At 34.9% G+C, this 16,750-nt stretch overlaps 1 protein-coding gene and 1 long non-coding RNA gene across 2 annotated transcripts in view; one reads left to right on the top strand and one right to left on the bottom strand.

Annotated features, from left to right (window-relative positions):
* The window catches only part of FSTL5 (follistatin like 5), a 1,060,999-nt gene that overhangs the window by 338,269 nt on the left and 705,980 nt on the right, over nt 1-16,750 (top strand). Inside the window, exon 4 of the mRNA XM_072621397.1 lies at nt 4,847-5,095. Coding sequence (XP_072477498.1) covers nt 4,847-5,095 — 249 coding nt within the window. The remainder of the gene's footprint in view (nt 1-4,846; nt 5,096-16,750) is intronic.
* The window catches only part of LOC140512017 (uncharacterized), a 419,018-nt gene that overhangs the window by 304,712 nt on the left and 97,556 nt on the right, over nt 1-16,750 (bottom strand). The gene's annotated exons all lie outside the window — the stretch shown is intronic.

Below are 16,750 nucleotides of genomic sequence, written 5' to 3'. Positions count from 1 at the left end.
TTATTCCTTCCTTTAGTGGAATGTGATGAGAGTAAACTTCATGTTTTTCTCTCACCTCCTTTTTTCCCTCCAGTGAAAAGTCTTTTGCTTGCCTCTTTTATGAGAGAGAATTTGCCCCATTCCATTTCTCCCTTTCTCCTCCCAATATATTTCTCTCTCACCACTTAATTTCATTTTTTTAAGATATGATCCCATCCTATTCAATTCCCTCTGTGCTCTCTGTCTCTGTGTGTGTGCACGCGCGCGAGCACGCACGTGTGTGTGTGTGTGTGTGTGTGTGTGTGTAATCCCACCCAGATACTGAAAAGATTCAAGAGTTACAAATATTGTCTTTCCATGTAGGAATGTAAACACTTCAACTTTAGTAAGTCCCTTATGACTCTTCTTTGCTGTTTACCTTTTCATGCTTCTCTTCATTCTTATGTTTGAAAGTCAAATTTTCTTTTCAGCTCCGGTCTTTTCATCAAGAATGCTTGAAAGTCCTCTATTTCATTAAAAGACCAATTTTTCCCCTGAAGTATTATACTCAGTTTTGCTGGGTAGGTGATTCTTGGTTTTAGTCCTAGTTCCTTTGACTTCTGGAATATCCTATTCCATACCCTTTGATCCCTTAATGTAGAAGCTGCTAGATCTTGTGTTATCCTGATTGTATTTCCACAATACTTGAATTGTTTCTTTCTAGCTGCTTGCAATATTTTCTCCTTGACCAGGGAACTCTGGAATTTGGCCACAATGTTTCTAGGAGTTTCTCTTTTTGGACCTCTTTCAGTTGGTGATCCGTGGATTCCTTGAATACTTATTTTGCCCTCTGGTTCTAGAAGATCAGGGCAGTTTTCCTTGATAATTTCATGAAAGATGATGTCTAGGCTCTTTTTTTGATTGTGGCTTTCAGGTAGTCCCATAATTTTTAAATTGTCTCTCCTGGATCTCTTTTCCAGGTCAGTTGTTTTTCCAATGAGATATTTCACATTATCTTCCATTTTTTCATTCTTTTGGTTTTGTTTTGTGATTTCTTGGTTTCTCATAAAGTCATCAGCCTCCATCTGTTCCATTCTAATTTTGAAAGAACTATTTTCTTCAGTGAGCCTTTGAACCTCCTTTTCCATTTGGTTAATTCTGTTTTTTAAAGCATTCTTCTCCTCATTGGCTTTTTGAACGTCTTTTGCCAATTGAGTTAGCCTATTTTTCAAGGTGTTATTTTCTTCGGCATTTTTTTGCGTCTCCTTTAACAAAGTGTTGACCTGCTTTTCATGCTTTTCTTTCATCTCTCTCATTTCTCTTCCCAGTTTTTCCTCTACCTCTCTTCTTTGATTTTCAAAATCCTTTTTGAGCTCTTCCATGGTCTGAGCCCATGGTATATTTATTTTGGATGTGTGAGATACAGAAGCCTTGACTTCTGTGTCTTTCCGTGATGGTAAGCATTGTTCTTCCTCATCTGAAAGGAAGGGAGGAATTATCTGTTCACCAAGAAAGTAGCCTTTTATAGTCTTATTTTTTTTTCCCTTTTCTGGGCATTTTCCCAGCCAGTAACTTGACTTCTGAGTTTTCTTTCCACCCCCACCATGCCTGCAGAGCAGCCCAGACAGTGCTTGGGGTCTGAGATTCAAATGCTGCTTCGAAGCCTCAGGGCTTTGGGCGGGGATGGGGCTGATATTCAGTGTGAGATTAAGTTCAGGAGCTCAGGTGGGGGCAGGGCCGCCACAAGGGCCTCAGTTCCCTCAGGGGGTTTATGCAGAGACCTTCAACAATGGATCTGGGCTTCTGCCTGCTTGGGGAGCCCCTGTCTGCTGCTGCCCCAACTGCTGCCTCCCGAGGGGGCCTGAGTTATGGGGACACCCCACTCCCCTCTCGACCAGCCAAAGAGACCCTCTCACAGACCGTTGTCAACTGTGGGTGGAGGGACCTGCATGGCTGCTGGAGATTCTGTCCCTGAAGCCTGCTAGCATCTGCTCCTCTCAGTGCCATGAGGCCAAGGCAGGGCTGGTCTCTGGACCTTTCGCGTCAGGTTTTCACGTCCCTCTGGAACAGAAATCTCATCCACTCTGTTGTTCTGTGGCTTCTGCTGCTCCAGAATTTGTTGGGAGTTCTTCTTTACAGATACTGTATGGGCTGTGGGTTCGGAGCTAGCATATGTGTGTCTTTCTACTCCAACATCTTGGCTCCTCCCCTATAGTTCTTAAATAAATCATTGTGATGACCTCAAAGAGCAGAATTGCAATTACAAATATATAAAATTTCTGATGGTACAACTTACTATGAAAAATCAATAATTTTATGCAAGTTAAATTATACAGGGATGCTCAGTTATGGCTGCAATTCATTTAGTATGTAATAGGAATGAATGTAGTTAAAAATATACCTTGATGTAATAATCAGATGAAATTGATTTAATCTTATCATGAACTAGGGTTTATCATTAGTCATGGGTAATTACTGTCAAAAAGGATATACTCTAGCCATCAATTTACAAAATATGTGTCCCCTTTTGTACTTCATATGAATTAATTAAATTTTCTTTAATTGTAGCACAGCTACATGCAACATGCAGCTTCCAGCTTGTATAAAACAGGTCATTAACTTCTAGAAGATGGCCAATTTCCTAATACAAGCAACTTAACTGAATCACTAGCTTTAAGACTTTTGCTTCTTTTTCAAACATATATAAGTTCAATTGAAGTCAAATTACAACTCATTTTGCCATTCTCTTAAGGATGAATCACATCTGCAGCATTCAAAGGCACTCCAGATGTCAAGGCTTAAATTCTGGTTTTTTTTCATATGTTTAATAAAGATACAATATAATTCTGATCTACTTTATGTAAAAGTTATTGAAGTATTTTTAAAAATTTCTTTATCCATGTTTAAGCATATTTTTCAAGTTCACAAGTTCTTCTACCTTGAGGATTATTAAAATATGACCTACAAGATGTGTATTATAGGATCATAGATTTAGAATCTAAAGGGAATTTAGATCAATAAGTATTCTTAGAAAAAAGAGTGATCTGCCTTCATTCATCCAAATGTTTCTATTGTTTTTCATTTGTTTCTGTGGTGTCTGACTCTTTGTGACTCCATTTGGGATTTTCTTGGCAAAGATAATGGAACGGTTGTCATTTCCTTCTCCCAAAGGTTTTTATTATGCAGAGAGCCAGGCCCATGGTTAGAACTTATAATAACTTAGTAATTAAAGCGGTAACAGTTTCAATACAATCAGCAGGAATCACTTGATCTTTTCAACTGTGTATTTGGCATTTACTCTTTCTATACATGTTGCCTTAATTTGCTCCCATACATGTTTTTGTGAAAAGAATCACTATGGACAACTACTGAAAACACTAGACTTAGAATCAGGAATAATTGTATTAAATAACCTCACAGACACTATCTGAGTGACTTGGCAAAATAACTTAACCTCTCTTGGTCTTACTTTCTACATTTGAGAAAAGGGATATTAACATCTATAATATTTTCTACCCAGCATTATTGAGGAAGGAATGATACAATTAATGGAAAGCATTTTGAAAACCAAAAGACACTGAAAATGTGAAAACTAATTTGTTATTTTTATTATTGTTCATGTTCTTTCCTTCAATAGAACACAGTAGAACATAAATTTCTCAATAGCAGAGACTATTTCATATTTTTCTCAGGATTTCCAGCATTTAGCAGAGAGCCAGAAACCTAGTAGGCATATAATAAATACTGGCTGATTGAATAAAAATGAATTATATAACAAAAGAATGAAAAGAGTTGGCAGGCATGAGGTATAAGGATAAAATAATGAGCTTGAGTTGTGAAATTCAAACTATTATTTTTACTCTTGTTATTGTTATATTATCAAATCACACTCAGTTTTTGAGGATTAAGGATCAAATCTCATGACCTTTATGTATTTTAGTTTCTGAGTTAGAAAGTTTGTTACACACGTATGCATACATTCTGGAATCATGAAGAGTAGTATGGCATAGTAGTTATGGGGAAAAAACAAACTTAGGTTTAAATCCTGTCTCTAAAACACATACTGCACATACTGACTGGGTCATCCCGAATAAGTGACTTCATGGTTTTCTAAGACTTAGACTTGCTGGACAGTTGCTAATCTGCAGGAATAGAGGGAGTGCTCACAGGGAGTTCTCTACACTAATGAAATTATGTATCTATTTCATGTCTTTCCCAAAAATAGATAAGAATAAATAAATCAGAAACGTATCTAAGGAAACTTCTCAAAGCTAAAGTTTCTAGAATTACAAAACCCTAAGGACAGATTTTTATATTAAGGAAACAAACCAACCCTCTCTTCTCTTTTGCTGTACATAGATAATATTAATAATGTAAATATATCCCAGCAGCCTTTTTAGGAAATATAGTCTGTGTGTATGTGCATGGTATATTAGGGGTATTTATGGATGGAAACTATCATGTATATGGTAGTGGTATTCACCAGTTACAACTTTGAGATATAACTTCTTACTAATGAATTGCCAAGGTTGAGGTTGAGAGAGATAACTTCTCTCCAGATTTGGCTTTAGATTTTTTCCTCTGCTCAGATAATTGTTCACACAGTAACAGATGCTTGAAGCCTTGAAGGGTATTAGACATACTTTTTCTGGACTGAAAGTGAGGATAGACTGATCTGATTGGATGAATCACAAATGTCTCCCTATATAAAAAATAAGAGTCATTAGACTACATAAGCCATTTGTACACTGAGTGCTCTACAACATGAATGTAGGTTGATTCATAACCTATGATGATTTTCAAAAATACAGAATATATTTTAAGAATGTGAAAAATCTGCTACTTATCTGTACACATATAGACTATATTCTTTTTCTTTCTCTTCCAGGGTATCTCAATCAAGATAGTCCACTTGTATCCTGTGAAAATAAGTACTGTGGCTTGGGACGGCACTGTGTTATTAACAGAGAGACTGAGCAAGCTGAGTGTGCATGCATGGATCACTGCAAGCCTCACTACAAGCCTGTGTGTGGGTCAGATGGAGAATTTTATGAAAACCACTGTGAAGTACACAGAGCTGCCTGTCTGAAAAAACAGAAGGTGACCATAGTGCACAATGAAGATTGCTTCTTCAAAGGTAAGGTTAAGTAAAACAATCTCCTCCTTCTTGCTTTGCTCTCATTACCTATTGCATAGGCAGAGCATAGAATGTCATAAAGACCTAAAATGGAAATGTATTTGTATCTGTGAGTAGAACACTGTATATTTAGTTGGAGGCAACATGACATGGTGGAAATAGCATTGACTCTGAACTCGGAGCACGAGGATTAAAATCTCACTCCTGACTTTGGGACATGTTGGAAGCCTGGGAAAGTCAGTTAACTTCTATTGGCTTTAGTTTCTTCATTTATGAAATGACGAACTTGAACTTGATGGCATCTAAGGTCCCTTCCAACTTGCTGTTTATGTGCTTATGATTTCATGTGAATAAAATGGTGTCTGTATGAGAAACACGTGGCCAATATTTGCTACAGGTATTTAATTTATCCTATAACATTGTATCCTATGGACCACTTAAGGCAACTTTGACTACACATGATCAATGTGTGTGTATATATATATATATATATATATATATATATATATATAACAGAACAATGCCACCCAGACAAGATCACACCAAATATAATAAATGGTCATTCTTTTATTAAGACATCTGCATTATAAACTGTGACAGGAATACATCTTTTGAGCCAGTTTCAGTAAAAGGTAAAATATCAGTAAAATATTATTCAGTAAAAGTGTAAGGAATCTAAAAAGATTTTAAACTGTGGAGGCTTATAGGAATAGCAGGTGGATAAGAGTGGACCTGAGGTTTCATTATTGTGATTCTATTTTATTTCAATGTATGTGGTAGAGAATTTCCTAATAAGGAAACTCTGTCCCTGAAGGTTCAGAACTTCTCTGCAATTTATGATCTTGGAGAGATTAGCCTAGAAAATAAGTAATTGGCTAGTGTTATAATGCTGATATGTGTAAGAAACAGTACCAAGATGTTCTTCGCTACAAAGGCCAGCTTCCCAACACTATGCTACTTATGAATATGATATAATATAGCAACTGATATGGACATATAAATCTTAGAGAAATCTGCCTTTAAATTGCTTGGCCATTGCTATCCCTTTGTGTAAGCCATTTGAGAAAATCCTTCTGCCTTGGTGGTCACGTGCTCATAGAAAGAACAACTATGGCAAAGTTTATTGGTGAATTGAATCTATGATTTAACAGTTAACTCTCCTGATCTAGTACCCTACTTCTAAATCACACTATAAGTACATGGAACAAATTAAAATCTAATCAGAGTTGCTGTTGTTTTCCCAATGTGTTGTACTTTGGGCTGCCTTGCATCAGTGAGACAGGCCCATTACCTAACTGCCTGAAGCGAGAATAAGCCCTAACATACCCTCTAGTATTTACCGGAATGTACTTCAAAAGGAAAAGGTGATGAGAGTTCAATACTTTTAATCTTAAATATAAAACCATTTACATTTTATGTAAATTTTATGTAAAGCCTTATATATTGGCAGGCAATTTCTTTTGTTCATTTTTTCACTAACAGAAACCAGTGCCAGGAATTTGATAGGGAGATAGTGTTTCAGTGTCAATACATCACTGAATCCAACGTTTTGAATTGAATTCTTCAAAGCAATATTTGTAAACTGTTGTAGGGCAGACAAAAAGTTTACTTGGAAGGCATCATGATATGATGGATAGGGGACCGGCCTTTGAGATGAGAGCCTAGATTTAAACCATTCCTCTGACACATATTGTTACCATTCCTTAACCCTAAGTGCCCTAGGCAATTAACTCTCTCTGAGAGTAAAAGTTACATAGATATTGACAATCTTCATTGATGCAAGACATTTCCACACTGGAAGTTTCCTGCACTGATGAAATAACAAATCTCAAACACTACTTAATGTTTAGCTGTAAAACTGAATCTTCAGTGTCATTGTCATTAAAATTTAAATAATCAGGCTAAAAGAACGTTTTTAGTTATTAGATTGATTCGTGAATAATTTAACTAATTTGACACATATACTGTTAACTCAATTCAGCATCTGAGTCTGTCTGTAGTGCCTACAGAAATTATGTGATTGGAGCCTGTGCTTTTAGAAGAGGGTTGCTATTTTCATCAAAAGACTTGTATGGAAATATGTGTTTGGAGCAAAGGTGATGCAATAAACCTTTTCATCTCAGTGTTCTGTGCAAAGAGAAAAATTTAAACATGCTGTTTTCAAAATAGGTACATTTAAATGAAATGTTTTCTTTTTCTCATAACAGGAAAATTGTGATAACTTTTCTAATTGTGTGAGAAATAGTGCTCCATAATCAGCTGATACATGGGAAGTCAGTTGTTCCAAAGGAAGTTGAATATATGAGGATAATTTCAGGTCTTTAGTGAATTAAGGTGAATCTTAAATAAATTTATAAGTTCATGAAAACTCTTGTTTACACAGAGAGCAAAAGTAATTTTAATATAAAGATCATACCCTAATTTAATGGTGTGAAGAGGACATTGGGTAGATTCCAGTTCAGTTTATTCTTTCCTTTGTTTAGAGCTGTTTTACGATTCAGTAAATACTCTAGTAACAATATCTTTCCAGAAAGCTAGTTTGAACATTCCTTTCTTATTTTTGCATTTTGAAGTGTAGAAAATCAATCATTTTCCTGACATTTAAGGATAATGAAAACTATGTCGTTGATTTTCATCTTCCGTTCACTGTGGATCCTCTGCTTATACTGAAGATTTCTCTGACGACAAACAAATGGATCTGTAATCCTACAGATGTTGAGTGTCATATAGACAAAGAATTCAAATGACATTATGTTCTGCCTTTCAGTCAAATGGTTTTTTGCATAACGTAGACATCCTCTATGAATTGCTACAGAGACCTAATGGTTAAGGAGAAGTGTATCCACCAGAATGGTGTTTTGCTTCTTTAATTCCCCTTCCAGAAACATGATTTGGGAATGTCTGCTGCTAAGTTTCTGAAGTAACAGTTTTTCATTCTAAGTTAGAATACTCATTGGCACCGATACCTTTGAAATTCTCTCTTTTTATGTAAACCATAAAATGTGAATTCCTCACGAACTGGATGACTTCTAAGGCATTATCAAGTCTCAGAAAGTCTGGTTTGTATTATGCTCACTTAACCATTAAACCAGTATACTACTTTTATTTCACAATAAAGTAAGCATTTTATCCAACTACACAATAGTCTGCCAAACATCAAACAAGAAGAATAGTAGGATAGTGGCCATCTCTATCTAAATTCCATCAAATATATGATGAGGAAAAAGTGAGAATAGTAATAAAAAATTATTTTATGCTACAGAATTTTTAAAAAGCCTTCATGATTTAAACATCTTCTTAGTGTATATATAGGTATTTTCTCGGACTTTTTATGAGGCAGTGGATAGACTGTCTGACCTGGAATGAGGAAGACGTGAGTTCAAATCTGACTCCAAACAGATTTGTGTGACAGATTCTGGGCAAGTCACTTAACTCTTTTTGCCTCAGTTTTCTCATCTGTACAATAAACTGAAGAAGGAAATGTGAAACTATTACAATATCTTTGCCAAGAAAACCGCATTGGGGTCATGAAGAATCAGACATGACTGAAATAACTGAACAACAACAAGTGTGTGTGTGTGTGTGTGTGTGTGTGTGTGTATGTGTGTGAGTAGCTCTTTTAGGCAGCTTGCTCAACTTAGCTCTGACAACGAAGTCTGGGTGTTTTGCAGATAGTAAGGGGATTTGAGGTTTAATAGAGAGGTAGCCAAAGGTAGTTGCATGATACAGTTTGGGATAATCAAACTCCCTCCATCTTTGACTATTCTAGGCATGAGTTAGATGAAAATAAAGACAGAAGATGGATCCTTTGGAGTCAGGGGCTGAATTCTTTTATTCATTAGTTCATCTGCTTGTATCAGCTCCTGAGTGAAGATGCTTAATTACCAAGGTGGCAGAGTGCATATACACTGGACTTGGAGCCAGGAACACCAAAGTTCAAATCTGGCCTCAGACTCTTATTAAGTATGTGACCCTGAGTAAGAAACTTAAACTCTGTTTGTCTGTTTTCTCTTCTGCAAAATTGAAATGATAATAGAGCCTAACTCCCAGGGGTGTTGTGAGGATCAAATGAAGTACTATTTGTAAATCACTTGGTATTGTACAAATATCAACTATTATTATTAATTGAAGTGCAATTTTAATGAAATTTAGTTATAAGCATTACAGTTTTGTTTGTGCAAACTTTTAAAATTATTCCCTCCAAAAAAAAGTTTTTTTTTTAACAAATTGAGTTTCCATTATTAGAAAATTCATATTATCATGCCAAGAAGTTTTTGGCCACATAAACTCATCTATTTCTATTACCCTATTAATGGTTCCAATGCATTATTGTATTAGATGAATGATAAATGTGGGGAAATGAATTTAATGTGAATTTCTTCAAGGATTAATGATTTTGGAACTGTATCTGGAAGACAAGAAACGCACTTCATCATAAAAAATGTTTCTAATATTCCACTTTTCATGCTTCTTTTATTAGGAAATTACAGGATGAGACAGAGGACAGAATATGGTAACATCTGTGTTTGTTGGCACCATGTACTCAGAGATGGTGCTTAGCATCCAATAAGGCATCCAATTTCTATACAATGCTTAGCCATTCATGTTTTTTCGATAAGATAGATTTGCCCCTAGAGTCATTTTCTCTTAAGGGCTGTCTCAACTGCTGCCAGCCATGTCCTCAGCTCTAACAAGTACAATTTCTTCTCCTCCTGACACAGGGTCAGTCTGTCATACAAAACATAATTTACTTACTCAGAGTTGAGGTAGAAGTTGGAGTAATAAATTGACCATTTAAGCTCCGCCAAAATGAATAGAGAATTAAACCTTTTATGAGAAAGTAAATTGAATGAAAACCCTCTTGCCATTTACTGCATAGATAATAAAACTCTCATAAAAGCAAATGTTCTGTGTGTTTAAATGCACATCACAAACAATAACAACTTGGGAAATATGATTGTTAAAACAATGCATGTGCCATCTGAATGAGGCCTGGTATTGAATTCTCATCTGCTCTGTTTGGTCTAGGAAGGAGTCTTACATGCATAGGGTTTAATGATGTCTTTTCTTTTTAAAGTACTTTTAGCTAAAATTCCTAACATTCATTTAAAAACTTGGATCAAGAGATCCTAAGTAATACTTTTAATATATTGGTAAATGTCAATGATTGCTAGAAAATGGGTTTTATTTCATGAGTATTCCTTCTGGTTCATGTTTGTTTGTAGTTAAATAATATTTTCAAAATCAGACAAAAAAAAAGAATACACTCTTTTCCTTCCAACATTCTATTTAGGATTGAAAAACATCTTTTGGCTACATCAGACTCAACTATAGCTACCACTGTTGGGCACACAGAAAAATCAATAGGGGTTGCAATTCTGGATAACAGAAAGTGCTGCTACCAAATCCAGACTGATAAATCATTACTCATGATTTTATCAAGCAACCTGAGCCATGAAGCCTATGCATATTTAGATCTTGAGATCTGAAGAGGCTTTATTTTGTAAAGTCACATAAAGTAATATGAAATCAACTGACTTTTTATTTTTACCAGAATTTATGACTCAAGGATACTTCAATATTTGGAGAGATCTATGATCCTCTCCAATAGGGCAATGTGGGCCTCACTCTCACTTTTATTTTGTGATTCTTCCTCTGTGTGTGTGTGTGCGTGTGTGTGTGTGTGTATGTGTGTGTGTATTGTGTGTTCCTATACATTCTTCACAAGATTCCCAGTCACCATGCTGGACTTTCCTCTTGCAAGGAGGATACACTATTAGAGCATAAAGGCTAATCATAAGTTATATCTCACTCTAGTAATAAGCCCATCCCTTTTCCCCTATTTTACCTTAAACAGGTTTGTTTTACCTTGTAGCAGCTAATTAAACAGCAACAAACATTTATTAAGCACCTACTTTGTCCAGAACATTCAGACAAAGTTTAGATTTCGCTTGTCCTCAGTCTAGTAGAGGATAAGGAACCAATACACATAATTGAAATATGTTTTTACATGATAATTGCATGAGAAAATTACCAAAGTTCTATATGCCATCTGAGAAAAGTTGAAGTGATTAGGCAAGGTTCCCCAGAGTGGGTGACATTAAAATTGGAAGAATAGGTAGGAAATAAAGTTTGTTTGACATGACTTTATCTTGAATTCATGCAGATATTCTAAGTTTCCATAAACTATTTCTTAGAAGAATACCAAAGAGAAAATGAGTTTGGATCAACTGTCTTACCTTCTTACCCTCATTTGAAATTGGTATACTATTTATACATCTCCAAATTCTCCCCATCTCCAGTTTTTCAGGGTTTGATGATAATGACTAAGGAAGTCTTTAATTGCCCAATTATATACTGCAACTTCACTTGGTGACTTGAATCCTTTGAATACAACTGTTCTGTCACTTACCTTGGGTTTTAAAGGACTTAATCACATTTATTCTACATGTTACAGTGTGAATATTATTGTCCTTGGTAGAGAAAAGAGAAACAAATTAAGAGTTGAGTAATGCTACTTTCTCTGTTACCTGGTATCATAACTCTATTTATCCCCCCTACTCAAAAAGATACTTCTCTCCCTTCCTTTTTCTTCCTTTTGTATTGCATATAGCTAAGAAATTTTAACATTTATTGAAAGCTTCATCTTATTCTCAGCATCAACATCCCCCAAATTCTCACAGTAATAATTATCTGAAATAATTACACAACTTTCTATTTAAATAGTTTAATCCTTCTCAAAACAATTTCACATTCAAAATATCATTTGTATTTAGATCTAGAAGAGATCCTTGTAGTACTTAACCTCCGTCCTCTTATTTTACAGATGAGGAAGCCAAGGTTCACCAATTATCTTATTGGGTCCTTACAAATACTCTCAGAACTAGGTGGTATTCCTCCTTTGGCAGACAAGGAAACTGAGTCAATGGAGATTTACTTATTTTGTTGAAGTCATGCAGAAAGGTACAGAACTCGGATTCCTAGGCTACTGATATCCTAATTCTTCCCAGTAATAATGATATGTGCCAATTGTCTGATAATTTTTAAAGATCTTCCCTTGCAGGTTGTGTTCCTTTTGCCAACTCATGTTATTGACTCATTGACATTCTAAACTTACATTTTATGGTTTTCTTTTAGATATTTTGAACACTACATAGAAACATCTCTTCCCAAACCTGAGTTCGTTTTATCTACATAAATTAATCCTTCACTGTGGTATAGAGGAAGGCATATGAGTAGAGGTCCCACAGATTGGCTTTAATGTGTTTATAGCATATGTTTCAATATGAATATATTTAAATGTGACACTTCAGTGTTTACATATATTATCCCATCCAAAGCTTACAAATATCTTGTGATTTAGGGACTAAAAATACAGGTATTGTTGTACCTGTTTTTCAGATGTGGCAACTGAGGATTGGAGCAGTTAAGTGAGCTGACTACAATCATGCAATAAGTGTGAGATGTATATTTCCTAGTCATTTCTCATCTAACCATAATAAATCCTGCATAAGCTCTGGGACAATAAGTTCTATATCTAACTAATCATCTTGACCCAAAAGATTCAGATCACATTTGGAGAAAAATTTATTTTGGAAGATAGTGGCTAATGATATTTGAAAAATCTAACCCAATTTTGGGAGTTTTAATTATTTTTCAGAGCTGTTTTAATGTATGGAATGTATAATATGTAAACTCCAACATAATATCTGACTCAGAATTTCTCTTCATAGTACATTTTTCTCAGTGTACTGAGGTTTTATCTCAATCTCCCTTTTCTTTAAAAAGATTATCATTCTGGAATCAATTCCTTAATAGTATCATTACCCATATACAGGGTACTGAAATTGAGTGTGTTATTATGTTTTATATTTTCTTTTTTTCCCATATGGGATATGTAGATATTGTCTTTGTTTAAGTATTTAGATTGTCTTTCTTTGTATTGTAAATTTTCCCAGGGTAACTTTTTCTGAGCTCCAAATGTAATGGATAGCATTCCAGTGATTATGCTTATTTCAGACTTGCTAGGGATGTCTGGATCTCTCATTAGCAATACTCTGCAGTATTCATGCAGTTTTGAATGTGGCAGGAAAACAAAAAGAGGCTTTAATAGTCAAAACAATTGTCCTTTCACCTTAAGTTTGACTCTTCAAATATCATATAGCTTATTACCTCTTACTAACATGTTTGCTTTTCTTCATTTCCTCCTTGTCATATTTCCTCATGCAGAGTATGACATTTCCCAAAGTTTCTTTAACTTGCTGAACACTTTAGTAATACAGAAAATTTTCCAAATGAAATGCTTTCAGTATATTTTTGCTTCTCTATTAGTTTCTTTGAAAAGATGTCAGATGACTGCCTTTGGTTATCAGTTTTCATCCAATTAATAAACACTCTTGGCTAATATAATTGGTGATTAGATGTTTCCAGAAAAAAAATAAAGTGGATGCTATCTTTATTTGATTGTTTGTTCTGGGCCAGTTTTTGGGGAATCACCAATGTTGATATTCCCTATTCTACTTTATATAATTCTATATAGGTTTTTATATATTCTATATTTAATCTTACAGTTAACTGAGGGCGTTAAGAGGTAAGTGACCTGCTCAAAGTCATACAGCAATTGTCAGAGACAAGACCTAGGGTGACAGATATAGAATTGTAAAGGACCTTAAAATTCATCTAATCCAATCCTCTTGTTATACATATGAAAAAACTGAGGCCTGCAAAGGTGAAATGACTTTCTTATAGATGGAGACAGAAGCCAGTCTTGAACCTGGGCCTTCCTGACACTTAAACCATCTCTCCATCCACTTTGCATGACTGCTTTTTATCTACATGCTCTATATTAACCTAAAAATGTCATTAATTGTTTTGTTCATATCCACTTCTAAAATCACTTTAGAGAATATTTTAAAACTTTTTAATGAAAGCTTCCTAAAAACAAATAGGGTGAGTGTGAGGTTTATTTGCTGCTATTACTATTCAGATGTAAAAGAATTATTATAAAATAAAACTATAGCAAAAATATGGTTTAGAGACCACTTTGATGGGATTTTTCTGTAAACATATCTATATTATATTGCACTTATATTAAAGAAGCCTAAGCAATAATGCATCTATGACCTCATTGATAAAGGTATTCTAGTGATTCAGATAGAAGAAAATATCAACAGCGTGCTGGCCACTTGGACATGAATTCTTCTACTGTGACCACATTAACATAAGACAAAAAGAGGGTCACCAAGCAGCTTGAAATATTGAACTGGCTTCTTGGTATGTCCAACTTTGGATTTCCTTCTGAAAACTCAAGTTGCCCCTTCACCTAGTTACAGTCTTCATCATATTGATAATACTTTTATAGATACATATGGGGAAGCACATAACTACTCACTGCTTATAGTAGGGAATTATACACTTTTGACTATATATCAAATGGCTTTTTTGCTCAGTCTCTATAATGCTTCCTAAAAGTCACCATGGTATCATGGATAGAGGACAGTTTGTAGTCAGAAAGACATGGGTTCCAGTCTTGTTTTAGCAAATACTGTATGGGCAAGTGTAAGTCAGCTAATCACTGTGTCCAAAGCAACTCCCTATGATTTTCTATAAAACTTTTAAACTTTTATAGGACAGAGATTAGTTTATATGATACAAATGAGATACAGTGATGGAGGGCATTCTCATAGCAGAAGTTTTCCAAGAAGCCACTGGTCCTCTGTGTGTGTAGTTCAGGACAGTATCAAAGCTTTTATTTAAAAAGTCTATTTCCAGTTTTCTTGGATTTAGCTTGAACATGAATCTACAGGATTAACTAGAAATGGAAAACTCATCAGGTTAAGCTAGTTTAAATTTGGACCATTCCTCCTGCTTGAGTGGGGAGGACCTATACTCCCTGTGACAGCTGTACATTTAATACGTCCTCCTCTTTGTCCTGTAGATTAGGTTAAGGTAGATTCATGACCATACTGCCCATAATCACTTCAGACCATACCTTTCATTTTCACTCTCCTCCAGGTCTTCACTTTAAACTTAGTTCCACAAATCACTAGGATTTAGTACATTATCTAGGGAGGCAGAGTTGTACCTTAGCCAAACAAGAATCTGAGTGTTGCTGGCTTTTTAGTGCTATGCTTTGGTCATGCATTTCCCTAACATAAATAATTAGAAAAGTATTAATTTTATTTGCTCTTTGTTTCCTTTTCCTAGACTTTTTCTCTTTCACACAATCATAGTAAACAAAGGCACTTGACTTGATATTGCTTCTATACAACATTTAGTCAAAAAATCAGTTGGTCTGTTTAGTTTCTCTTCCTGTTCCCTTTCTTCTACTTCAAAAGACTTCCATAAGTTTTACTTCCAGAGATTGCATTGTTATGACAAAGCAAAGGAAATGAGAAAATTTGTCTTTGAATAACAGACAAAGTCATAACAAGGCTATCTTTGATCACCTCATTTTGATCTTTCTATGTCAGTTCTGAAAGTTTGAAATTGCCAGCCACCTCATACCGCACACAATTTTATTCAGTATATAATGCAAACTCCTTAAGTTCAGGGGTTATCTTTGATTTCATTCCTAACCTGAATAGACTTGAGCTTAGTACTTTACGAGGATAATGACACGCTACATTTGTCTGACCTCTTAGTCAGTTCAGGTAGCCTTGACTAAATCCATAAAGTTTCAATATGGGAATAGGAATAGCTGAGTGAGTTGAGGCACCCCTTTTATGTTAAATAACTTGAAAACACTAGAAAAATGAGAGAAGGGAAATATTGGGGGTGGAGAGACAGACTAGAAGGATCTTTGCTTTTCAAAACTACTAAGAATGTACTTTAGTTTTATAACTGAGTTACTGCAAAGTACTCTACTGCATATATGTTCTCATTAATATAGATATACTCTCCAATATACAGTTTACAACTTAGCCATGACTGACCAACCTGGGGACTTTTTGTTCTTTTGCACCTATAAGTTAGATCCAGAAGGTCCGTTCAATGTATTTGTGCCCTTCCCCCTCACTTTCTCTTTGCATTGTGTAGGTACAAGTTAATTAATACAACATATACAGCATTCATAGAGTTGTCCAATATTCTACTTTCCCTTCATTATAAACGAAGTTACAGTATAAAGTGGAAGAATATACTTTATATACATTATTATATAATATATATTAAGCATACCCCTACGTACATTTGTATGCATATCTGTACATATATGTATGGATTTATATTCCTGTAAAATTCTTGCTCATATACACATATATGTGTGTGTTTCCATATATACACACAAAATTTCATATTTGTATATGTAGGTTTCTACTGAATTACAGGGACAAAAATCTTGTAGGAGATTTATAGGATAACAAGAGTTTTACAGGAAGTAAACAATGGGTTGCATTCTCCAACACTGAAAGGAATATTCATACTGATGGGAACATGGAGTCATCAAATAATTATATGGAAGGTCATACTTTTTAAAATGTGAATTTCAAGGGAATCCTTTAGAAATATTTCTCCAAGAGTCTTGCATTTCTATGATAAGAAAGCTCAATTTAAAGAATGTGTTTATTCATTTTATATGAAATTTACAAATCAAATATCAAACATTTTCTTCAGACTATTCATAAAATAGTTTCTCTGTCTTTTATATACCGCTAA

Source organism: Notamacropus eugenii, chromosome 6 (genome assembly GCF_028372415.1).
Source record: "Notamacropus eugenii isolate mMacEug1 chromosome 6, mMacEug1.pri_v2, whole genome shotgun sequence".
Taxonomy (NCBI): domain Eukaryota; kingdom Metazoa; phylum Chordata; class Mammalia; order Diprotodontia; family Macropodidae; genus Notamacropus; species Notamacropus eugenii.
This window is presented reverse-complemented; position numbering and strand designations above follow the sequence as displayed.